We start from the raw sequence: 27,477 nt of genomic DNA, 5'->3' as shown, positions 1-27,477 counted from the left end.
CTGATTCCAGAACTAGTATTGCGATTTGAGTGTCAATTAATTGTCTCCATAATCACACTGATATCCCTAACGTAATTAATTTTGTAATGAACAAATTGGATCATCTTCCCAAAAATAAAAGTATAAATAAAAAAACAATTAATTCTTCCTATCACTCCAATAAAATAAATTATTCACGCCATCGTGTTGTTTTTAGTGGTACTGTAAAGCAAGCAATCGTATGTTTTGTACTATATAGGTACTTATTCACCCCTGTTGGCGAAGTATACACGACGAGCTGATGCTGACGTGACTGGTCTAGACCTTCGGCGTATCACGCAGCCGTACCGGGTTCGAGACCTAGTCAGATCTGGTATTTTTCATTTAAAAATTCGTAGTGACACTTATGACGGAAAAGGTGTGAGTTTGACTTTTTTGGGGTTCCCCCGTTTCTTCACGTTAGCTTCAAGATAATTTTTCTTCCATCTCCATTTCTTTATCATTCTATAGCATTCTTCGATGGCCGACTGGTAACGTACGGAGGGGACTGCCGCGAGTAGAGTTGCCTAATCAAAACCTGAATACCCACAGTGAATCTTAGTATAGACAGCCGGTGTGTGTTGGCAGTGTTACCGAGATGGGTAAGAGCTTGGATCTTTATTTTCCTACCGGAACAAGCCACGCTAAGGGTTTTATCGGCTTTTTAAAGTCCATCGCCATCGGTCGGGTTGAATCCAGGAACTTCGAATCCACAGACAGTATGGTAACCGCGAAGTCACAGAGGACGATAGGTTATAGGTATAATGTGTATAATAAACATTAAACATTCCTTCTGTGATCTTTTTAAATAGTTTATTTCACGGCATTGTATCAACTACAAGGTTATCTAGCGTCGATAGAACTGGTCATACCGAAATGCTATATGGTGAGATGAGACCGAGGTTTTGCCGTAATGTTACCTTTTATTTACCTTATAATTAGGAAAACCTAGGAAAAAAAATTGACGGATGCCTAGACTAACTTTACTATGGTGCCTATCTTTATGTAGAAGTATATTTAGGCCTAGATGTTGCGAGAAATGAAACAAGGAGAATGCGAGGAGAACTAGGGAAACAGGCCTACAGAAGGGGAACAAGGGGAAAATAAAAAGATACAAGCGAAGACAAGGAAAACAAGGGAAAAACAAGAACAATTATAACACAAGGAGAACAAGGAAAATATATGATAACCAGGGCAACACTAGGATGACAAAAGAAAGAGAAGGAAAACATGGTAAGCACAAACAGAACAAGGGGAAAACATGGAAAACACGGGGAAGACAAGGAGAACAAGGGGAAAATAGGGAGACCAAGGCAAACACAGAGAGAACAGGAGGAACATAAGGAATACAAGGCGGAGAAAGGGACCAGCAGGAAAACAAAGGGAATGCATGGAGAACAAGGACAATAAGGAGAACAATACAAAGATAAGGGGTAATTATACAAGGAGAACAAGAGGAATACATAAGGGCAACACAAGGAGAACATAGAAAGCCAGGAGTTACACTTTTGTATGACAGTCAATTTCCAAGTTAATCCTGCCCCATGCCTTGCGAGGAGGAAGACGTAGTTCTACTTCAAAAATGCAAAAATGCAATGAGTGTTGCCCTTACCTAGAGACGTCAGTGGCCATCTATGATCCCCAATTGACCAATTTTAATTGCATATTAAATATGTATAAAGTAGATATAACTTAGAATTGGCTATTTTATATATATATATATATATATATATATATATATATATAGGCCACTATATATACTGTATACTTATAGGGCCTACATATAAAATAGTCAATTCTAAGTTATATCTAAATTATTATTATTAAAGAAATCGAAATACCTACTCTTGAAACATTCAATGCCTTGGAATCCGTGTTACGACTGTTGACTGGCTACTGTTCATGAGATCAGTATGCGCTTATACTCGTAAAATAATGTTCTATAGTACTACGTTGTTCCTCGAAGCCCTTCTGGTGCGCGTAGAGTGGTTTACGGGTTAATTTTTCGAAGATCAGGGAGTCAAGGCTCCGTCTGCATGGGAGGGGAGTAAACTGTAGTTTATAATTTGCAGTTGAAGCTCTTTACATTCACTTACTCCGAAGTCCGAACTATAAGTTACTGCAGCGCCATCAGCATATCATTAAGGCGTGGATTCGCTAATACGTGTCTCGCAACGGTGCTCCTCCAATCAACAACGGCTTCTGTCTTCATCGACACCCTATCCCACTTCTTGCGTAATGTGTAACGTGTTTAAACTGCGTGACAGATATCCCGATGAAATTACCATTAAAAACAAGGATGAAAATTAATTTGAGACATCTCTTCGTGCTTTGCCATATTTCAGGGGTGCCAGAAATCTTATACATAAAGTTATAATAGCATCTTTGTCACCGAAGAAGTTTTATGGAACATTTAAATAGAAATTACGAACAGTGTTCAGAAATTTAGTACTGTTTGACTATTTTAAAAGTCTGAATATCCAATTATGTAACAAGTTGCGTAATATGTAATTATTACATATGTTGGAAATACATTTTTTAGAAGCTGTTTTGAAACAGTTATATTAGGTTCGGTTTAACAATATTCGAGTTGTTTCTCATTCTTTGTGGGTGGACGGTAAAGACAGACCACATTGAGCCATGCAGGAGTTCCAAGAGCTCTTGCAAGGACGCGATTATCATCGTGTGTGCCTACTACATATTTAATTAATAATAATTCTTCTTCTCTTACTACAATCAATCATCCATCTATCCATCAACTCAATGATTCATTCATCCATGGATTCATTGATTAATTCAGTGATTCACTGATTGGTTCATTAACTGATTCATTCATTGATTCATTAGTTGATTGATTCATTCAGATATTACAGTTGGTATATCAAGAGCAAAATATATTTTCTTAAAAATTACTTCTTAATGAAATAATGTATCTGCTTACAGTAATTAAAAGGCTTAACAACTACCGTTTTAGAGGTATGCATTTTGAGTTTAAAGTTTAAAGGTTACAATAGAATATATGTAGACCTAATTATTTTCTCTTCTATTTAGTAAGTAATTGTAATTTATTTTATTCTTGCATTTGTTTACACACCAGACTTCATATTATGCATTACACTTATTTCCTTTGTTGTTACCGGTGTCCATTTGTTCACCTATATAAGTGTAATAAAATATGCAATCAATTGTTAGGCCTATATTAAAGAATTTTTTTTTTAAATTACACATGGTAAATTTCCTTCAATTGTTACTCCGTTTGTGTCTCAGAAAATGTCAGTGTTCTGTCTAGCCTGCAAAACATCAGGGGCAACCAGTTGAAATTCAAACATTCGGTCGAATGATCTACCTTGATAATAGTTATTTATGCAACAAGTGGATAATCTTGATGATTATGACATGAGTGAATGTTTGTCGCACTAACGACAGTGAGTGCGGCAATTTTCACGAATGTCATAATGAAATTATCCACAAATTGGCTACAACACTTTATGGCATTTAGCATTTTAATTTGTAGGAAATAAATTATGAAAGAAATTCGGGATCCATAACTGCAGAGTCTTCATATGTTCGTATCGATTAGTTGCGCCTGGCATTGACGCTGAATAAAGAGAAATGGACGACCTTGCAGGTTATGCTACAAATGTTCCTTTATTTTGTTAATATAGTTTCTCTGAACCACAGAACTGTTTTGTGTGATATTAAAAAAGCGATACAGAATTGTTAAAGATGATACGTTACCTTCTGTCCTGCATTTCATTTCTTGTTACATCGAGCGTAGAAGCGGTAAGCAAGATAGCAAGCATTCCGGTATTAGGTCATAGCGAATACGTCATTCTTTTATTGGCACGCGTGCTATAATGAGCCAATTACCCACGATTTTCGATGTAGTAACAACCTGTTTATAACGCTAGGATGGCATAAATGTATGAAATTAACATTTTCTTAAGGAATTAGAAGAATCGGTTGGAATTTGTCGTTAGTATTATACGATTTTATACGTAACCTATAAGAAATAAGTGATAGTATGAGTTACTTGGAGTCATAAAACCAAATTACTTAGAAGAGGAAGAAACTTGACTCACAGCTGCTTTGTGTATGACAAATTTTACATGTTCTGCCGTGATCTGTCCGTGAACGTCGAAGAGTGTCAGATGATTTCAGTCATAAGCATAGACCTATATGTCGAAACACGACTCAGATTTGAATGGCGATGAATGTGGCGTTGGTAACGACGATGATAATAGTTATGATTAGTATCAATTATATCGATTCATTATCGAAAAGGACCCTACCTGTGGACAGTAATTTGTGTTTATGTGCTGAATTTAAATAAGATTTGATTATGGGTTAAGTGTCGAAGGGACAAGCATGACGTGAGCATAATCCGTTCTTCATTATGTGGAAGTGAACGCAGAACCGGATAAATGAGAAATAACCTTGAATGTGTTAATAAGAACTGCGACATCCTGACAAGTTGTTACAAAGAACTGGAGTTTTTCTATTAAAAGTACAACCAGTCTTAAATTAAGGAAGTCGCAAGTCATCCAGTAATATGCAGACGTCGTCCGTGTGGGCGGTGCATCGTGATTTATGAGAGATCGGGACCTTCAGATGTAAACAGCAAATTTTGTTTCTAAATCAGATTCGTGATTATACCTTCTGAAGGCATTCCCCCCATTTAAAGTAGCAAGAAACAAGAGTTAAGAACGTAAATCTTAAGTTGCAAGAGTCTTTTGTGAACTATAAAGTTCTTTCGAACGTATCCAACTGTGGATAACATTTTGGTACGATAAAACCACAGTCTAGTATATACAGTCACGAAGCTCAATACGTAGTAAATATGCATCTGTAGATAGTTGCTAACCACTAGGATCGTTAATATCGCCTCATTACAGACAATGCGAAATAGTACCGGCAAAGTCTATTATTTTTAGCACCCTCACAACTCAAGCTTCGTGACTGTATATACTAGACTGTGATAAAACTATGTTCTGGAAGCCTGTCAAATCCTTTCTTCTCAATTTTAAAAGAGAATTATCACGCTTACAAACATTTAAAATCAATGTTCCAGTAATAATTGAAAGCAATTAGTTCTTGGCTGCCTTTACTTTAATATGTGATTAGCAGATATGACAAAAATAAATGTAGACGGTAACAAAAACAAGGAAAATGTGTACAATATCATGTTAAAGTCAGCACGTAATAACTACTAAGAAAGAATAGGCCTATATATTATAGAGGAAAATCTTATAGGCAGTCGCAAGAAGCCATTTCTAAGAGATTCGGGAACGAAGTTTTAATTCAAACAAAATTAGAAGATGAGACATTTCAGATAGCCCCTCACCTGTGAGTCAAGTAGTAGCGTATTATTGCTACATTTCCAGAGAACTTGTGTTCGATTTTCGCCCAGGGAGTGGAGATCTATCCACTTTCTAAAGAAAGTATGTTTTTGAGTGATGACCATGTGTCATGACTGAGCATGTAAGCAGAGAGGCCATAATCCTCACAGGATTGATAACGGCTAAAGTGTTCAGTACTTGAGAATAGATGGATGGTGTTGATTTGATGACGATGATGACGTCATTTACTATCAAGTACGAAAACAGCGGAATGTGGTAGAGATAATTAACTTCAAGATTTATACGATCTATAATTCTCTCGTATAGAGATGAAACGGGCCTATAGGTTCTCGTCTTAAATTCACCGTACGCCTATATGAAATAGGAACAACTGGAGAATGAGATGCGTTAGCGCCGACTATACTCGCTACTAATGACCAGGCCATACTGAGTCATATCAAATAAAAAATAAATTATACATTGCCAATAAAATTCGTGACTAATTTTTTTAAGAATTGACTGCAGTAGACAATTGTTTGAATACATCTCAAGTCTGATTAGTGAAATATGTTACTAGTCAGCGATGTAGGTTATACAATGGAGGAGAGAGGAACTGGCTATCATATCCCATTATCTTCTGGCTTAGTTGCCTAATGAGTGATGCCTTGTTGGTTTCAATTATGAGGTTCCAATTTGTTTTGGGACAGTTGCCTCGACAAAAACAATAGTCAAGTGTAAAGTTTATCGTGTATAGTATCGGTTTTTAAATGCTCTAAAAGAAAAGGCAGATTTTGAAGTAGGTGTCTTCACAAAGCGGTAAATATTTATGGACGTTTTGGCGTTGTAGTTTTGGTCCAGGGAAAATAACTCGTCTTTTATGAACATACTAGTAGCGGCCATAATTATTTACCTCTTTGCGAGATTCCCCTTTCAAAAATATTATAACGCTTTATCAGAGCGAAATTAATGAGAAATATGATGTGGTCTAGGAAATGTCGTTGAAATCGACAAAAGTAAAAAGGATATAGAGTTGTTATTCTGGCAACACTGCTGAAATGTCCTACACCTTGCCCCTTACTCAGCAAAGGCGTTAGTCACGTCCTCGTTCATCGACCTTGTCATTTCACTCTCAATGCGATTCATGCATGTGTCATTACTATTATTTTTCAAGTAACATTACCTAAATTACTTTACATACTTAAATTATAAACAGTACAGTAATTTCAACTAATTTTATACAAATGTCACTTAAATATTTTATATTACGGCGCGTGAAATATTTATTACTGCCAGTGTTGCTGATGGCGATGACGAATTTTGCACACTGGTTACTTTAAAATACCTGGAAAGATCCATATTTCTATTTCTTTGCATAACTTTAATTCTGTTTTGCAAATTTTCTTATTCTTCTTGACGTGCTACAAACCATCTAGATCACCCCTGGGCATAAGAGAGAAAGTGAAAGTGACGGAGAAACCCCCGCCTTATGTACTTTTTGCTTACACCGCCTTATAAACAGAGTAAGACTCTGTGCATCAGTGGTGGATTTTAGGCTACCAGCGAGAGCCGAAAATTCATAAAAACTATGATGTGCGTCTGATACAATCCGTCACTGACTTTCCTGCATTCTCGTGCCAAATTAGAAAATTACTGTCTCAGTCGGGGAAGGTGGAGTGGGAAGTTAAGGGATGGTCAGCAGTGATTCAATCGAGTCATTAACGCCCAAGCCTCATCTAGATGTTTTGGTCTTTCTTTGGACCAACACTTGGCTCTTTCACAGTGCGGGTCTTCAGCATGACCCAGGGCCACGTCAGAGACGTTACAGGACAAGTATAGGCCTAACACAAGAGATGAACATCCAGTCCCTTGGACCGAAGATAAATTTTCGCCCATGAAGGAAATGTAACCAGGGCCGCTTTGTTGGGAATCGCTCACTCACTGAGCTATATTGGCGGACCATTTTGCATATCACTGTAAATTAATTTGATAAGGATTATACTAGTCGAAATTAAACTTTTGCATAAATTTAAGTACTGCGAAAGTGACTTCTTCAAAGACAGATTAAAATGTATTTATTATTATTAGGCCTATTGTTATTAGTATCATCATCATCATCATCATCATCATCATCATCATCATCAACAACAACAACATCATGTTAAAGTGAAAACTTGCTAAAGTTCCCGTACAACACAATAAAGTGGTGCATTTTTAGTAAAAGCTACTGTACATTTTTAAAGAAGTAGAACATAAAAGACATACCGGTACGCTATAATTATACAGAAAATAGGTTTATACTGTATTAAAATTGGTTCCCTATAAAATATTGTCATTCTTTCTTTATTACTGATTTAACTTTTTTGGTGTTGATACTGATTGCTAAACTCACTTGATCTTTGTCATGTATTTAATTCTTATGAATGCAAGAACATCGCGGAAGATGATAGGATAAAAATGATTGATTATATATATATATATATATATATATATATATATAGGCTATATATAAAATTTGAAATTACTAGTCCAAAATTTTACTAAATAACTACAAGTTATATCGCTGTGTTTTTAAGAATTTTAAAACCTTTACTGTGGTTATTATTTATTTGTTTAAATTCCATCCCGCTTGTTTGCTGCAGAAGTAATCTCAATATTTGGGAGCACTTATACATAGGTGCGTAATTTTTTTTTCACAAATAAATTTCAATAAAACTAAGCGAAGACCACGTTTGACAGATTTTCGCATAGAATCATGAGGATAGTTTCCAGTAAAACTGACATTGGCAGAATTATTTCTAGAGAATATCACAACAATTTATAATTACTGCTATTGCTATTGCTACTTTTTGAACATCCACGGCGGATAATCTGTGCGAAGGCATGTATATCCCTTAAACGAAGCCGTGGATATGCGTCCCATGACCTGCCCTAGGTTTACTAGGCATTGCAACACTGCAGTGAGTTGCCTGTTGTCTTCTGCAATATGGAAAAAGAGTATCACAGAACATCCGGTCCCGAGGACGGAATATAAATTCCTCCATTGTCCACGATAATGAAAAATAATTCAACTTTAAATATGGCCGATACATGCAGTATTAGACCGGGCGCAAGCGGAGCCATTAGCCACCGCCATTGGTGGCTACCACAAGTTGCGATCTGTATTTTGTAAGGAGTTTTAATAGATTAAAAGTCAGCGCAGACACGGCGTTCGTAGTGGCCCTTTTGGGCCACACGCTACGGCATTGGCCGTGTCTCGCTACTTGTGACTGTGTTCGACCACCGTTTGTCCCGAGCAAATGCTGCTACTCGCGTCCGTCAAGCCATTCCTATCTCCCCACGTATTACCTTACACAATCAATTAAATATCTTTGTTTCCCTTTAGCTCCTAGAAAAGCATAGAAAATGGTCGCGTTCGCTGCACGTTCTCAGTATTGGATATACCAAAACATGACGTTGTCTTTGTCTTCATTGTCGTATTATTAGTATTGCAACAATACTTCCATATCGGACTTCATTTTGCTATTGGTGCACGGTTGGACAAAATGTCTGCATAAAATGGGGGATCACTATATTTGTTTTTTTTTTTTTTTTTTTTAAGATGGGACATGACAGTTAAACGGCCGAGCTTGGAACTACAGTGCCATGTTGCCAATATGGATTACCACGCTGCCAGCTGATGGAAGCTAGCAATTGTCGTTAAGATGGCTGACGTTAAAACATTCATTGACAATTGACGCGAATGTAAGAAAACAATACAAAAATCGACAGAGAATCAAAGACGAAACGTACCAATGCTAACATTGTGTGCACAATAAATGTCACCAAGAGAGCTATTAAGCACTCGCCACGTGCGAACTGTAAGTTTGGCAACTCAACCGTTGTTACCATAGCAACAGGCCTACCACGCTATGTGATATTCAGGTGTTTTTCCAATCGCAACTCTCCTGTCATGTCCCATCTTAAAAAAAAACAAGTATAGTAGTAGTAGTTTTTGTTCATAGGTGGCGTTGACTAGTGGCTTCCAGTGGTCATGTTTAGCCACAAATGAAAGCCAACAGTGGTGGTGGCTAGTGACTCCCTTTTGCGCCCGGCCTTGCTTAAAGCTAATATGCGTACAGCTTTGTGTTCTTACGTCAACACGAATAGTTATACGCTAGGTACCATTAATGAGTCAGTAGAATAAAAGATAAAGAAAAATCTGCTATGATCTCAGCGAAGTGTATCTTAAAACAATAAAAGTACATCGCGATCGCGGAAGAACTTATCTTGTTAAAAGGGTACAGAAGAAAAAGAAAGCAATAATACTAATCAATACAAATAACTCAGATACCCAAGATTCTTTGAATTATCCACAAGTCGGATAATCATCGACGGTTGTTATTGAATTATCCCTTCCTTTGTTGATTATATCGCACAGTAACAGATGATCAAACTCGTTTGGTCGTGGTCTCTGTATCAAATTGCCGAAAATAATTGGTATTGCTTCCGTGTATGTATTAACAAGAATCTGACTCCTGACCAAAATAAATGACATCACGTTCAGAGCGTAAGCGGCACAAGCGTGTATTTTTTGTCAGATAAGCATCACCTCTCAAAATTTGCCGCTGTATGTCCGAGCCCATATACAAGGCTTGTACTTGAATACACTATTAACTCTAATCAAAGGGTATTCTTTGACCTCTAAAAATATATTGTTGGATAACTGAACTGTATATGGTAACCGAGATTTCTCGTCGTTTAGTCTCTTCTTTCATATGAATGTCGAAAGTTTTCTTATTTTTCTACTTTACAATTCATCTTAATTATATTTGATGTACCAATGCTGAATGACTGCAATTGAAAGTATCAGGGATGCGAAATTATAGAGGAAATGTTCAGAAGATAAGTTTTTATTCTAGGAAAGGATAGTATAATTTGCTATTCTTTATGTGAAGGAAGTGGAGGAGGGGGAGATTAAGATGTATGAGGAGGAGGATAAGGGGGGGCACGAAGGAGAAGAATATGATTGAGAAAAAGAGGGGGACGGAAGAATGAAATAAGAAGTCGAAAATTAAGAAAGGGTATTTGGTGAAAGGAAACAGAAAAGGAAGGAATATGGGATGAAAAACTAACGAGTAAAAAGGGAAATAGAAAAACAAGAAAAAGTGAAAAATCATAAGAAAAGACTAATAGAGAAACAGAAAAAAATAAAATAAGAAAGAATGTGCAAAAAAATAGAATAGAAAGAAGTGGAGGAAGAGGGAGTAGATGATGGAGAAGAAGGTGAATTTTTGTAACAGTAGTAATAAGGAAGGGAAGAGAAGGAGGTGAGAAGAACAAGAAAGAATAGACGAAGGAATAACTCTCTATTCTGATCTACAGTTCTTGGAAGTTTCTTCCTCTCCAATTTAACGGACTGTTAATGATGTCGGAATCCAGGAAATGAAATATGTAACGAACAATTGTCGTGAGAGAGATTTGCGCGTGGTTAGCATGTCACCACGGCCTTGGATCTCCTGCCATCCTCTTCATTCTTAGAATTGCAACTGTCCCTTCCGGCTACTCGTAAATTAGAAGACTGGCATCGTCCTAGACATTTACAAGAGACACCCACGCAAAATCTGCCAATAAACACCTTTGTTGGACATCCCTATTTGTGAAACGTGACTTGAAATGTTGTATGATCAGTGCAGTGAACAATAATTATTAAGCCTGCACCTCGGGGGGTTCAAGGCAATTCATAACCTCCTATGTGCCTCATTGGGTTGGCGGTTTGATGAACAAAGCGGTCATGGCTCACACATAGGTCCGGGTTCGAGTCCTGAGACCGTTACAGAGGTCGATAATCAAGACAAGGTACGTAGATAACTGTATACTTTCGTTTGAAATTGACATGAGTGCGCTTTGCGTTGTTTGACTTTTAAATTCTGTAACGTTAGTATCAGGAGACTACGTATTCATGACATTTTCTTTTAATGACAATTGCTACTGAAACACCAGCACTACACAATAAACCACCGGTCTGACACGTAGTCGCTCTGGGTTCGAGTCCCGGTCAGACTGTAGTGAAACTTGTGGCGGACAAGGTCGCAGTTGGAGGTTCCTTGGGGTTTTCCCGCTTCCCCACGTCAGGCATCATCATTCCGTCATGATCTCCATAGCATTCTCCGATCGATGGCTGGAGCAACGCAGAGGAGCTGCTTCGAGCACTAGTGAGGTTGCTTGCTCGCAATCCGAATACATAGTGAATCTTATCGTACGTAGTCAATAGGTAGGCCTATGGGTTGGAAATACGCTTAGCTGGGGAAATAGTACAGTAAGCCAAGGATGGTCTCCGTGCTGGGTCATAATGACCCTTCCCCAATACTAAAGTAAAAAAATAGTAGAGTTGTGTCCACATGATGTTTACCTGGTCATTTACCAAGGAAAACACATTTTTATATGCCTAAAGAAAAGCGGAATATCAAAGAGAAGGTGGACTTAATAATTTCAATGACTGATTTCTGAACGGAATAATAGACAATCCTTGAATCCGAAGAAGAAAAAAAAACTATTAATTCGTGGTAATTAATATGCATGCCAGAGCGTATCTATGTAGAATTAGCTTATTAAAGAAACAAATTCTGAGTAGTATTCCAAGAAAGCAAATATGAACAGTGAAAGACAGATTAAGAAAAAACTAGATTATCAGTAGCAGCGAGAAATATTGTCAAACGGATCAGTAGCTATAGAATGAACAATCAAAATTCTTCACAAGGCAAAGGCACTACACGAGATGGAAGTGGAATCATTTATACTTATTTATGTCACTACTAATGCTACAGTCGTGAATTGACGTTATTAAAATATGAAATTTGAAACTTTATATATTTTCAATTCACAGAACGTTTGAAGGTGTTAATGGATTTTTTTAAGGGTCTCCAAAGTGAAGAAGAAATTAAATGTATTGATTCATAAAGTCGCTTCGTAAATTCTGACTAATTCTGAAATAATGGAATAGAAACATGCGCAAATTGAAAAGTCGCATCGGTTAGACCGAAACCATTTCAGAAGAATCAATGACTTAGTTCTGAATTGCTGGGTATAGGTGGTTCAGTGATTAGTATTAGTGTTTTAAATGGTTTAGACATGTAGCTAACAGACTTCGGATGTTGAGACAAATGCCTATTTATCTTCTTCTTCCCTTCAAGAGTTAGGCCCTATGGCCTGTTATGACTTCACGGTTCATTGGATGACCTAAAACCTATTCCCGTTTAGACGATAGTGAAACATGCTTGTTTTTTTCTCCTTTACAAATAGAACAATTCGGCTTTCATGCATAATATATCATTCATAAACAAGGACTCTGTTTTTAGTACCAAAAATTTCCTTTTCGATTTAGTACTTAGGCCTATTTCATTTTCTATTGTTTATAACTGCTTATATCTTATTTGTTTCTTTGTCTGTCTATTTATTTGATTATTCATTCATCCATACATTCATAATGTCCTCCCCAAGGACAGGCCTTTCTCTGCAAACCCAGCATTCTCCAATCTTTCCTATTTCCTGTATTTCTCTTAGCTTCCGCATACGATCTATGAATCTTAATATCTATTACCTGTTATCTTCTTCTACGCCGAACGTTTCTTTCTGAAAGTGCTGGAAATTAGCGAGGTTATGTGTGTCTCAACTGAACGGGTGCGAAACATCTTAGTCAATGTCTTGGGCATATACAAGGTCTCCTCAAGGTGCGATCCGCGTTTGTTAACACCGGAACAAAAACACGTCCGAAGTCAAATTTCGAGGGATTGTCTGGCTGGATTCGAGAAAAATACGCCTGATTTTTGAGGCGGCTTGTGACCACTGATGACACATGGATCTACTACTAAGACCAGAGACAAAACAGCAGTTGAACAGTGGAAGCACCGTGATTCTGCGCCTTCAAAGTGAGCAAAAGCTGTTGAATCGGCCGGGAAAGTCATGGCGTCTGTGTTCTGGAATTGTAAGGGGATAATCATTATTCAAAGGGAAGAACAATAACCAGACAATATTATTCACATCTCCTGCAGGAACTGAAAGGGAAAATTCGTGATAAGAGGCCGGGTATTGCCAAGAAGAAAGTGTTGTTTCATCACGACAATGTATCTGCTCACACGTCTGCAATTACGATTGCTAAATTACATGAACTACTGTTCGAATTGTCGCCTCATCCTCCCTACTCACCAGATCTCGCAAATCCTCAGACTTTTTCTTTTCTCAAAGCTTAAAACTGAACTTGACTAGGAATAAATTTTGTTAAAATGGAGAGGTTGTCGCAGCAGCAGAAGGCTTTCTTGCAAACCTCGAGAAGTCTGTGTACAAGGAGTGTATAGCAGCATTGCAGCACCGTTGGATTAAGTGTGTTAATCTCAGGGATAATTATGTTGATAAACAAAGATTGTTTCAGAATAATCCTAATTTAATTTCCATGTCAGGCTACAAAATTTTCAAAAAAGCCTAGTAGGTTACAAACATTTATTGTTCTTCCTCTGATAATATTGTCAAGTGAGATGTACTGCCTGATAACAGATGTACATAGCAGTCAGAATCTCAATCAGAGATATAGTAACGAGAAGAAGCAAATTTATTAATTAACATCCGACTTCTTTAAAAATTATCAACATCTGGTAATTGAAATTACATATTTGTAAATCTTTTGTGAATGATGTAATTTACTGAGAACAATCTGTAAAGAAATTGTCCTTATGGACCTAAAGTCACCTATTAAAATTTGAAATATAATTTATATAACAGCACATAATTACAATCATTTGTAAAAATGATAAAAATATGTAAAGGTATCCCCATAACATGCCGTGAAGGCACTTGGGGGGGCATGGAGGTAGAGCCCCATGCTTTCCATGACCTCGGCACTAGAATGAGGTGGCGTGGTCGGCACCACGCTGTGACCGCCTTTAACCCCGGGAAAGACCCGGTACTCAATTTTATAGGAGGCTGAGTGAACCTCGGGGCCGTTCTGAAAGTTTGGTAACGAGAAAAAATCCTGTCACCACCTTGGATCGAACCCCGGCCCTTCCAGTCCGTAGCCAGCTGCTCTACCAACTGAGGTACCCGGCCGCACAATCATCTGTACTTATGTTACATGTAGGCCTACTCTAAATTCATCTGTATGTTCTTTTTTTATTTAATATTGTTATATTTTGTTAGGTATACTTTATCATTTTAGACATGTCACTCTGATGGTAAGTTTTGTAAATTAAGTTAAATTATTATTATTATGATTATTATTATTATTATTATTATTATTATTATTATATTATTACACAGGCTTTAAATGTACTAAATAATCTTTTTTGCCCAGTTTTGATTAAATTATTTTTTTCCCTTCATTAATTATTTCTATCTTCCTAGCCACCATCCTGTATTCCTGATTCCGTCATTGTGTCAATAACACCGTCAAATCTTGTTTTCTTTGGACTTTTTCTTATTTTCTTCCCAGTTACGATCCATTCTAAATTCCTCTTTGGTAACATAATTTGTATCAATCTTTTTCTCACGTCCAAAAACCATTGTAATTGTTTCATTTTCATAAGGAGTATAATAGAATTTTTAAAGTTCTTATTTTTCTCTTATCGCTTCGTTTATATTTATATATAATTTAGAGCATCGTACTGATATAAAATTCTGTTTCTCTTGACTGTAACTATTTTGAATGTAATTTTGTGCTGATATCATTATTGATTTATAAATAGCCTATAAGGGTTTTGGTTACTTTTAATGTTTTTATCGCACAAAATTCCGTTCGGCATTGCTGTTGCAAATCGACGCTTAATTATTTCCTTAGCTATTTCAGAATCATTGTTTCCTTCTTTTGTGATTAATTCAACTACCAAATATTTAATGTTATCAGAAAGTCAATACATCCTTCAGCATATTCTTCTGATAACAAGCTTTGACCACTCTGCACTGTCAACATTCACTGTGTATTGAGTTTTATTAACATTTATTTCTAATTCCAATACCCTTGTCAAATATTTATAGGTTTAAATGCGAAAAATAAAAGTAATGTTCTGACTTCTGGTAACAACATTATTGCTAAAGAATTAAAAACATCTGTGAAATGTTACTCTCTTTTTTCACTCCATATGATTTTCAGGACATTTTCACATAGTTATAGTTCTTACTTCATTGTAGTATATTGTTTAAATTTTGTCTCTGCTGTTTCTATATAAAGCGGTTTAGTTCTATAACTGACAAATATAGTTACAGTAAATAAGTAAGTAAATAAATAACTGAGTGAGTAAAAAATTAAAAACCAAATAAATAAACAAATAAAATTAGTTATAAGTATTTATAAAGACTAAAAATGAATATGACATGAACGGAATAAAGATATTTTCAGACACAATTTTACCAACCAGCGCCAGCGTCCTTGTTTATTTATACACTAGCCGTACCCGTGCGCTCCGCTGAGCAAGTTAGAAATAAATACAAAGTAATTACATAATTAAAATAGGACGTTTGATTCAGGGAACATTCGTGTTTGATAGAAGGATAAATCGTTTATATTATATTATATTATATTATATTATATTATATTATATTATATTATATTACATTATATTATATTGTATTGTATTATATTATATATTATATTATATCAGAAGTTACTGTAATAACATTATAGCATCATGTCCATCTAGAGAAACTACACTTTCCAATGGTGAAATAATAATTAATTATACAAATCGGTTAATTTAGCTTCCTATATTAGTTCATACAAACACAGAAACATTCTCTGTAGGCTATCTTTCATAGCTTTCGATTGTTGCTGTCCAAGGCCCCTTATAGACGAAGTCATTTGTTTTTTAATTCATTACACGGCCTTATATGGCAGTTATTTTAATTTTAAAATTAATTTATCTCATTAGATTAAATATGAGTTCTATCAAAATTTTTCAAGGAATAAAACTTATCGCAAATTATTTTTAAAGAAACTTTTGTTATGTAACATTTTTCACAAAAATCAATAATAAGCGAGATATTTCGATTTATTTAATTCAGGCCCCCTTATAACCCCCGTTTTAAATAATGTATTTTGAATGCCATATAGCCTAAAATCTAAGTTACAACGAACTTAATTTATATTCCAATTTTCATCGAAATCCGTTCAGCCATTATCGCGTGAAAAGGTAACAAACATACAGACAGACAGACAGACAGACATACAAACAAAAATTTCAAAAAAGCGATTTTCGGTTTCAGGGTGGTTAATTATATATGTTAAGACCAATTGTTTTTGGAAAATCGAAAATTACCAGAAAAATTTCGGCTACAGATTTATTATTAGTATAGATAAGAATGCTAAATGTTAACGAACAAAATTGGCATATTTTGTACAAATGTACGATGTTTTATAGTAACACAAGTAATTCTAGTACTTCTCTAACAGTTCACATTAACTTTCATAACAGTTCAATAATTTATGATAATTGCAAAAATGTTCAGATTTTTTTATGACTAAAGGGCTGCTACTTTAAAATGAATTCAATGCTGCTTTGTCGACAGTGATTTGCATAGGAAGAGATTCACAAAAAGAGAAATCCTACATTCTACTTTCTTACACTAGAAATGATCATTTAATGCATTTACAGTATAATCACACCATAACATCGAAATTAAATCTAAACAAATAGCGAAAAAAAAAAACAGATCATTTTTATGTAAAAGTATAAAAATAAATTTAACTTTAAAATTCGTTTCCTAAAGTCGTTATTTTTTCACATTTTACAGTTAGGATCACGTGTAAGTTTTTGCGTGGGATACGAGATGTTATTTTGAACACACCACACTACACTGCTCTGATTCAGAGTGATCACATGATCTCGTTTGCTGCCCAGTACCTGCTAATGTATTCCGCAAGATGCTTCTTCCTGGAGCACCGTCCATGTTGCACACTGCAACCGCCTCCTCATTGTTGAGACTAATATAGTTTGGGGAAAGGTCACGGACTTGATGGTCAGCGGAGTAAAAATAAAGAAGATGTATTGCAACGTTGCCGCTCAATCGGAATCCCATTAAACACGCTATGGAATTTTATTAATGATGTAATTGTAGGCTTAAGCACGACTCTCTGCTACTGCTTACTATTATTACGAAAGCTGGAAAATTTATACCCGGCGGCTAAATAAATACGCATTACGTGTTTGCGAATAATACTATTTTGTATTTTCAAATGCGTGAACTTTAATTACATCTCCTACCTGCTTCTCATGAGTTCCAAGAAAACTGTAAATAGTAATAGACTGTTTTTTCTTATGTTTCTAAGATGATTTTATTTTTAAACCACCTTAATTTCCTGGTATAGCAAACTGTTGCGAATTTATAATATGCACTGTTTCAAAGAAATTTGCGAAAAAATTCTCACGATGCTGCTCTTATAATAGTGTGTTTCAATTTAACTTTCACGAAAAACAAGTGGTTGTATAAAATATGCTGTGACGGTAAAATATTCTCAGGAACATGAAAATAATATTGGCAATATTTTGTCACGAATACTTATTGTTTCTTTGAAAACAATTTCCATAACAATGAGAACACATTTCTGCATTTGATGTAACATATCTCAGATTAAGTTAAGGTGGCTATTTTGTAGAAGACACGAATCTCTTTATGTTTTTCTAGTCCCTTTATGATTCATGAATTATTTTTAGCTTTCAGTATGTCGTAACTTCGCTTTGTGGCTTCTCCTTCAATATCTTGTTCACGTTCATGGACATGAACAAAGAACTTAACTTATTTCGGTCATGTTACATTCTGAATTATTTCCGATAGATTTTTAATAGGCTATTGTTTTTTTCATTTCTTTCATTTTTATCCAGATAGTTATGTGATATGTTAAGTTTAAAAGAAAGCAGCATTTCGATGTCTAAATGTAAATGAAAGAGTATTCCGAAAACTTGAATATTTATTACGTAGTAATATTTTATTATGGTTTTTAAATTATAAATATAAATTTATTACCTGTTACAATACAGGGTTTGACAAACCTACGCTTATGAATACATTGTGGTACCTACCGTCAAATTTTGAAGTTTGTTTAGTTAGCAGTCCGAAGGCTGGTTGGAACCTCACCAGTAAGGCATCACTCATGAGGCAACTAAACCATGGGATAATGGGTGGCCACTTCTTTTCCCTCTCCATTGCATACATCGCTGACTAGTAACATAGTTCACTAATCATAGTTATTTCTCTGACACATACCGTCAAGTGAGATGTACTACCTAGTACTGTATCAGCCACAACATCAGCTCCTCATTTTAGCGAAGGCTGATAAATTGTATCTTGTATCTTCTCATTTAGAGACAAGGTTCTTTTGATTGTTGAAATTCTACTAAATGCACCTCCCAGTTCATTTCCGTCATAATAAAGACACGCTAAAGATTTTCATATTCTTAAAAATCCGTAGCCTCCAGCCGTGTTTGAAGTCGCATACCTAAAATCCAAAGATAATTGCGAACTTTTTTTCGATATCATGAACACTTAATATATTGAGAAAACAAAGTGAAATAAAATTTATTTCACTTCCATAGAAGTACAGACTTCGATCTACCGTGAACATGCTTTGACAGTGTCATTTAAGTGCACAGGTTTTGCACCGTGGATGAGAAATGGCCGACGAATTTAGACTAGAGCAGCTATCCGGTACAGGGTTCTATACGTGCCATAAATCTACAATATGAGCCTCCCAGCTTTATTTTCCTCCTATACGGTCCACCGTTGTGGCTGCGGGGTTAGCGAGTCTAACTCCGAACCCAGCAGTCCCGGGTTCGATTCCCGGTCAGGACGAGTTGCTTGGGTGAGGTTTTTTCGGGGTTTTTCCCTTACTCCTATGGATGAATATCAGGTAACTTTATCAGGCGATTGAAATATCACTCATATTCGCCACTTTCTTTCCTCCCCCATCATCCTTTCCTCAACATCCCGTTTCTGCTTTTTCAGATCACTCTACTGGCGGCGTCCCGGAACTACTGGCTCTCTCGACCAGCCTCCGTGGAATGTAGTAAACGAAGTTGGATGGCTTCTGCAACGAGCACCCAAGGTGGACCTACTCGGGGGAGGAGTTTCGCCTCGGACCGACTTAAATTCCATTCCATTCCCTCCTATATGAATCCACGCTAAAAATTTAAAATCCATCGTTCTCGGCCGGGCTTGAAATCGCGGACTTCGGATCTAACGACTACCGTTGTATCCACTGGACTGCCGAGGGCGAGCTGAGAGTCTTTATCGTAATATTTGTATCTGTTTGTTTGCCAGTCTGTGCTGCAGTATTGTGATCACTGATCAGGAAGACTCTGTTATCTTTTAGCCTACTTTAAGAATTGGTTCCTTCTGTCCTCAACCTTGTAAGAATTTTGAATAAGCATTAAAAGTCAGAAAATGAAGGCTTTTACTAATAAGTTCAAACAGTAAATGTAAAGCTATCCTTATTACAGACTATGAAGACCCACAGGATACCGGGAGGTTAAGGTTTCCATATTTACAGTCGGTGTTAGCAGCAGTAGGGATGTGAATCATACGCACTTGCCGCCTTTATCTCCAAGCGTATGTCGTTGATCTTAATTTCTCTTAGAGGCTGAGTGAATCCCCAAAAAGACTGAATAAATGGAGAAAATCAATGATCTCATCGAAAATCGAATCCGAAACCCTCCCTCTTGCAACACAACGTAAAAACCTCGACGCTTTGCGCGCTCCATTTAAATAGTACATTATGTAACTTTTATAGACTCGATATTTCACCATATCAACTCAATTTTGGTAATAAATCCTGACCTAGGTTATTTTTTATTTTAATAAATTTAAGAAAAAAAGTGAAGCAAATTATCTAGTATTCATGTTCTCTTTTCCTTTTTTCAATATACTAATTTATTCATTCCAACTTATAGTCTGTTCTTGACTTGATTCTCTTTTTTATCTTCGTAATTATTCCTGTTTTGTAATAATTGTGTTGGTTTTGTAATTTTGTTGAATCTTTGTTATGTTCTTCAGTACAAAATAGTTATTTATAGGAACTGCCCCCGAACATGAGCTTGCTCAAATAGTGTGCGCTACGCCAATAATATGTATTTCCTTTGTATTTTATGTAGCAATAAATATTAAATACTAAAAAAATGACTACTGTGTAACTTAATTAATTTTGTCAGTAGATATAAATAAATAAATAAATAAATAAATAAATAAATAAATTAGTTAATTAATTAAGTAAATAAGTAAGTAAATAAATAAGTAAATAAATAAATGAATAAATAAATGAATGAATGAATAAATAAATGAATAAATAAATGAATGAATGAATAAATAAATAAATAAATAAATGAATAAATTCCAGTAGCTTCTTTCTTTTACCACTTCTCAGTTGATTTCTTTGATAATACCATAACTAGAATGCTAGAATTACAACTATGAAGAATTCAGTACTGCATATGATTATGCTATAAATGACTTTGAATAATTAAGAAGTGTTGATGGTTCTTATACTCGTATATACAGGATGATTCACGAGGATTTATCGTCCCTTACGGAGCCTATTTCGGAAGACATTCTGAGAAAAAAAAATCATAGAAACATTTATCCTAATCTCAGTATTTTCAGAATTACACTAATTTGAAGTAGTTTGTAAAATATCATTATTCTTGAGTTTTAAGGGTAAAAGAATGTTATAGATAAAGAATGAACTATTCATGAGTATCATTTCTTTAATTACTTAGTATTCTGAAGCTAAAAATATCTTGTGAATTTCATAGTTGCTTCGTACACATTTCTTTTTCGATTTTTAACTACAAAATTACATTTTTTTACGCATTTATCATAAAAATTGTTACAAATCACGCCACTCTTGTAAATTCTTTAAGACTGTACATTAGGGTGCATAATTAAACTGTAAAGAATCAAGTTCCTAAAGTCGTACGATTTGTAACAATTTTTGTGATAAGTGCGTAAGAATGTTGTCATTTTTAGTTAAAAATTGAAAAACTAAATCTGTACAAAACAATTAACAACACATTTTTAGCTTCAGAACACTATCCAATTAAAGAAATGACACTTCTGAATAGTTCATTCCCTATTTGTAATATTTTTTACTCTTAAAACCAAAGAAACAAGATATTTTACTAACAGCTTCAAATTAATGTAACTTTAAAAATATTGAGATTAGGACAAATGTTTATATGACATTTTTTGCTCAGAATGTCTTAGGAAATAAGCTCCGTAAGTTAAGATAAATCCTCGTGAATCACGCTATATAATACAAGTTGAAGGTTTTGGTAATCATTTTAGGGTTTAACTGATTTTTGTTGTGTTTTATTTCATGTTAGACGAACTCGTAGCAGGATTATCGTGACGTGACGTTAGCATGCTACTGGGCCTCCACTTCAGACAAAAAGAAGAAATCACATTTAGTCTATAGTGACAAACATCCATCTCTATACGAAATTTGAACCCATGACCGTGACTTCCACACAATGTTAAAACGGTATTACTGAGTTGATGCGTTAATGGAATTATTCATTTTAATGCACTAATATTCTCAAAATTAATCTACAATTTTTTAAAGTTTCTACACATAAGATTTATTTAATTTCTGATAAGCATGCATGTTGCTAATACAAAATATTATTTTGTGCTTGATCATTCCATTATTAACCCATAAAACAGTCCATTCGTTTTATTACTGTTAACATATTCAGATTTTGTTAAATTGAAGGCTTGTTGAAATATTAGCCTATACTAAGGGATATTGATAAATAATAGCCTTGGACTTTCGTTATGAACAAAATCAAAAGCAGTTACCATGGAAAAGAGTGTTGTTTGATAAATAGTTACTCCGTGTTTGGTGTTAAGAAGTTCGGGCTATTCTGTATTGCGAATTTTTAGACATTTTGTCAGATAAAAAGTTAAATTTTTATAAAATTGAGTATCGGTCGGTGATAAAGTATTTTTGAAAAGTTTTTCCGGCAAGTTAATTTATGCCGATATGGTGGATAGATTGAGGAATCATTGTCCTTCGTACCCCACAATAAAAATGGTTTGAAATTTAAGAGAAGGAAAACGGAGATAAAATGAATACCATATTGGAAGACTTGTTTCTGTGACCACTCCAGAAAACATCGATGTCACGCATGACATGAATTTGAATGCAGACTAACTGCCCTGAAACGTATATAAGGAGCTTTGAAAATTTCCTGTCAACGTTATGAAAGTGTATTTCGCATCATGATTTGAATATGAGAAAATTTATCTACTAAATGGATCCCTAAAGGGCTGAAAGCTGATCAGAAATTACTTAAGAGTGACATTTCCAAGTCGCTTTGCCATCATTTAAATCGTATCGTAACTATGGACGAAACATGTTTCCATTATTATGATTCAGAAAGAAAATCAAAAGAATGGAACAGTGTAGTTCTCCCCGCACAAAGAAATTTCGTGTTGAAAAATCGTCAGAAAAGTCCTCACATTATTCTTTGGGACAAAGTTGCATTAATTTTTTTCTTGGTTATTTAACGACGCTGTATCAACTACGACGTTATTTAGCTTCGATGGGATTGGTGATAGCGAGATGGTATTTGGTGAGATGAGGCCAAGGATTCGCCATAGATTACCTGACATTTGTCTTACGGTTGGATAAAACCTCGGAAAAAACCCAACCAGGTAATCAGCCCAAGCGGGAATCGAACCCGCTCCCGAACGCAACTCCGGATTGGCAGGCAAGATGCAATAATAATGGCAGACTAGACTGGATAGAAAAATATGACGTTGACAACAACGTATTATTCTTCATTATTAACTAAGATTCGGGGAATAAAGTGTAGCGAAACATCGCGACAAAATTTCCAAAGTTGTTCTATTCTTAAAAGACAAGCCCTCACAAGCCCCTAATTGCGTTCCAGAGAATAATGAATTTGGCTTTGAATTTATTGACCATTCCCCATATTCACCAAATTTATCTCCCTGAGACTATCACGTATAGTTGTCTGAAGCTAAAAAGTCGTAGAAAAAATAGAGAATTTTTCATGGAATGAAAGAGTAATAAGTACTATGAAAGAGTGGTTTGCAGACTAAGGTAACATTTTTTTTTTTTTAATTTCTAGAATTGCTTTATGACTGTTGCACTAAATGTATAGAGTAAAAGTGATAATGTTGATGAGATACAAATTTGTTTTGTGGTACAGTAACTTTTTCCATGTTAGGTTAAGAACTTAGCAACTTTTATGGACATAGTGATTACTGATTACTCACAATCAATACGAAGAAATATTTGCTTTGGCTGAGTGACTGCTTGCTTCGTATTACCGAGAGCTTACTAACAAAATCATTGGTTCTCCTTAATTGGTCTTCTCTTAGGTGATACACATTTTCAATTTAACCTCATCCCACATTATATGCCATGTATGTAAACACATACGTAGAAGTGAGTCTCCGGTGAGATTATGAGTAGACATTTTTCCTCGCTTCTCCATCACAGTTTACTACAAGATTTGAAAAGGGAGCATAACATTTTAAGATTTTTAACTTTCTTATTATACGAATTATATTAACAAAATATTACGGTGCTACAAGAAATCGATTAGGGATTTTTAGAAATGATCAGCCTCTTAGTCTGTGGTTAGCAAGAAGGCTTCGGGTTCAATTCCCGAGTCTACAAAGGGATTTTTTCATGATTAGAAATTGTTCCTTGGTATATATGACCTGAGTGTTTATATTGTCCTTATATTTAAGTTAGATTTAAATAGATATAACATATAAGTGCTAGGAGGAGACTGACACACTCTGCCGAAAATCCTCTGTGAATATCTCCTTACGGGATCACCAGGTGTCGTTCGTGATCCGATGTACTTGCATCCGCCCATAAATAGAAATACGCATTATTACTCTTTATCCTCATAACTAAAAAGAGTTTTGCTGATATGCACACAATCTGTCTGTTAATCCGAACACAAATAATCTACCTCTAAACTGTTTTCCTTCATCGTTTCTGGGAAATATGAACATAAAATATAACATTTATTTAAAATGACGGTACGTAACAAAATAGAACAAAATAGGGGGTCCATTCTAAGTTGTTTCTAATACTTTTCTACTTTTGTTAGGTAAGAAATAGTACAGGACGGAACACTGTATACGTATACATAATGCTGTCAAAAAACTTAGTTCGATTTAGATCAATTAAGAATTATCCATTAAAACTTACTTCAATTATGTTCAGCTTAAGCAAAGTAGAAGTAACGTGTTGAATTATAAAAGGAACGAACATTAAAGATCCTCAGTAGTTACTAATGTTAAAATTATTTATTTAACATGAGCGATTTTAATTATCCAGTTTTTAATATACCCTGCAGAATAATGATATGATGGAAAAAAATATATATGCGCAAGAAATTTACGGCATAATTGGGAGATTTTTAAATATCTGAATGTGCCGAATGAACATATTGTGCAGAAATCGCAATGCAGCTACTCAGCCCTGGCCCGAACCACTTGTAGATTTCGGTTATGCAAACAGCTTGCTATCGGTGATACGCAGCGTAGACAGTAATTCGACATATCACAAATTACTAATATACGAAATATTACTAAATGTAAACAAAAACACTTTCCTTTTCTAAAGGATTTACGACAGTTTTGGACTAATTTTTAAAGTATTCCAGTATAGAATTATCAGAAGAATGTGTTGCCCCCCCCGAATTAACCCCTTGTGACTATCCTGAGGAGCTCTAAAATACAAAGTGTACAAAAATAATTCACATATTCTGAAACAACTAAAAAATAGCATCCGGGAAAATATCCACTCCGTTTGTCAAAGGACTGTAGCGAGTGATACATCAATTCTTAAACAGGTGCGACAAATGTTAGGAACCAGACATTTTCAGTTTATCATTTCTTAATACATTTTAGCTACTTATATTCAGTAATGTTTTAAAATTGTCTATAGTTTATAGCGTGTCGAATTAGCGACACTGCGACGTGTATCACCGGCAGCGAGCTCTCGTGTAACCAAGCTCTACGAGTGACTCTGCCGAGAGCCGTGTTGCCGCGTGAAGTTTCTCTGCAATCTGTTCACTCAGTACAAGATAATGTCAGTTTATATCTTCTATAGGATAGCAGAAATTATGAGCAGCCTCTTCCCGCACAGAATTGCGATTTGTAAATTAATCACAGGATATACTGAAAATATGAAAGGTATTTAAGATATTAAAATATAAATAAATACCGTAAGTATCATTTGGATGTTGAAATAATATTGTGGTATATACTAAGAGAGTCACTTAACATAGATTAGAGACTGAAGAGATTTATGTCTATGAAGACGGGACAAACCAGAATACTGTGTTGTTGTTGTTCTTCTTCTTGGTGGTGGTTGTGGTGATGATGGTGGTGGTGGTGTTGGTGGTGTTGGTAATGATTATAGTTGATTTATAGAGAGAAAGACTTTATTTTCAAATCATCTTCCCTCTATTGGGGTAATCATTATGATCCAAAATGCAGTGCAATATTTTTATACATAGGTTAAAACAGGATAATTACATAATCTCATGATTCAGAACAGCTATATTATAAACTATTAAAGTATAAATGATATTGAAGTATCTGGAGTGAGTCCTTAATATAAATATTATTAAGTTGGAAACATGTTCTAACAAAGGTTTCGGGGATTAAAAAATAATAACTACTCGGAAATATTTTTATATTTATGTTCTTTACTTTATTAATGATTGTAATGTATATTTTATTTATATCTCGAATACATAGGCCTTCCATATCTTAATACTATGAATTTCTGCTGAAATATATACATGTAAATTTAATCCACGTAGTTTATTATATTTATTTGATGTTCTTACGTACCGTATTTTAAATTTTTGTTTCCATAGCTAAAATTCCTTTCTAATGTAAAATTAGACGTTCTTATATTACTTGCATAGCGACACTTTTTTTCCTTGTTTTTTTAGTAGGTTATTTTACGACGCTTTATCAACATCTAAGGTTATTTAGCGTCTGAATGAGATGAAGGTGATAATGCCGGTGAAATGAGTCCGGGGTCCAACACCGAAAGTTACCCAGCATTTGCTCATATTGGGTTGAGGGAAAACCCCGGAAAAAACCTCAACCAGGTAACTTGCCCCGACCGGGAATCGAACCCAGGCCACCTGGTTTCGCGGCCAGACGCGCTGACCGTTACTCCACAGGACTTTTCCTTGTTAGGAGGGAGGGAGGGAACATCCCACGTACTACGACTTGAGATCTGTTGTACACCCCTCGATATGGGATGAGTTGCGTACCCACCGATCCTCTACGCGCACTGACCTAACCACTTGACACCTTTAACGACCGGTCCCTACAGCCAACGGAGTCCATGTACCACTCCTGCTTCGGCAATCCGCCCAAGGCTCCCTTAACGGTCCGAGGCGGAAGTCCTCCCCCGAGAAGGTCTGTCCCGGGTTCCGTTGCAGAAGCTGTCCATCATCACTTAAATACAATCCACGGAGGCCAGTCGAGAGAGCCAGCAGCTTCGGAGAACCACCTGTAGAGCAATCTGAAAACCAGAAGAAGTTATGGGATAATGAATGAAAGGAAGATGGGAGGAAAGAAAATGGCGAAGATGAGTGAGGTTCCAATCGCCTGATAAAGTTACCTGATATTCGCCCATAGGAGTGAGGGAAAAACGCCGAAAAAACCTCACTTAGTCTTAATAAATAATTACCCTAATTACTTAGTTGGCAAGTTTTAGCTCATTAGGCTCCCCTTCCAAAGCTTTTCACACAGTTTCACTCGAATCTAATTGACTGCAAAAAATAGGAAGGTAAAAGAATTCTTTACGATGTAATGCAATATTTTTGAAAATGCTAACAGAAGGGCTATGAGAGAATATTTTGAACATTTGTTTTAGATAAAATAGAGACTTTATTTCTTATCATTTAAAGAGCATAAAGCGAAAGTATCTAAATTTATGTGGTGCTGTTTACTTCATAAACTACTGTAAAAAGTTTTAACAAACATTTATATTTTTGACAGTTGTTTAATGTGATATCTTACTTTTTCTTTTGACGTGAATGCATACGTCATTGTTAAGTTTACGTGCAGATTGCAAGTGTAATTCGTCTCGGGT

General features: G+C 35.5%; 1 protein-coding gene across 1 annotated transcript in view; it reads right to left on the bottom strand.

Moving 5' to 3' along the window:
* LOC138706018 (uncharacterized) overlaps nt 1-17,335 on the bottom strand; it is a 34,570-nt gene extending 17,235 nt beyond the window's left edge. The window contains exon 1 of the mRNA XM_069834910.1: nt 17,219-17,335. Coding sequence (XP_069691011.1) covers nt 17,219-17,264 — 46 coding nt within the window. The 5' untranslated portion in view covers nt 17,265-17,335. The remainder of the gene's footprint in view (nt 1-17,218) is intronic.
* Between the last annotated feature and the right edge of the window lie 10,142 nt (nt 17,336-27,477).

The sequence above is a fragment of the Periplaneta americana genome, chromosome 9 (genome assembly GCF_040183065.1).
Source record: "Periplaneta americana isolate PAMFEO1 chromosome 9, P.americana_PAMFEO1_priV1, whole genome shotgun sequence".
Lineage (NCBI taxonomy): Eukaryota > Metazoa > Arthropoda > Insecta > Blattodea > Blattidae > Periplaneta > Periplaneta americana.
This window is presented reverse-complemented; position numbering and strand designations above follow the sequence as displayed.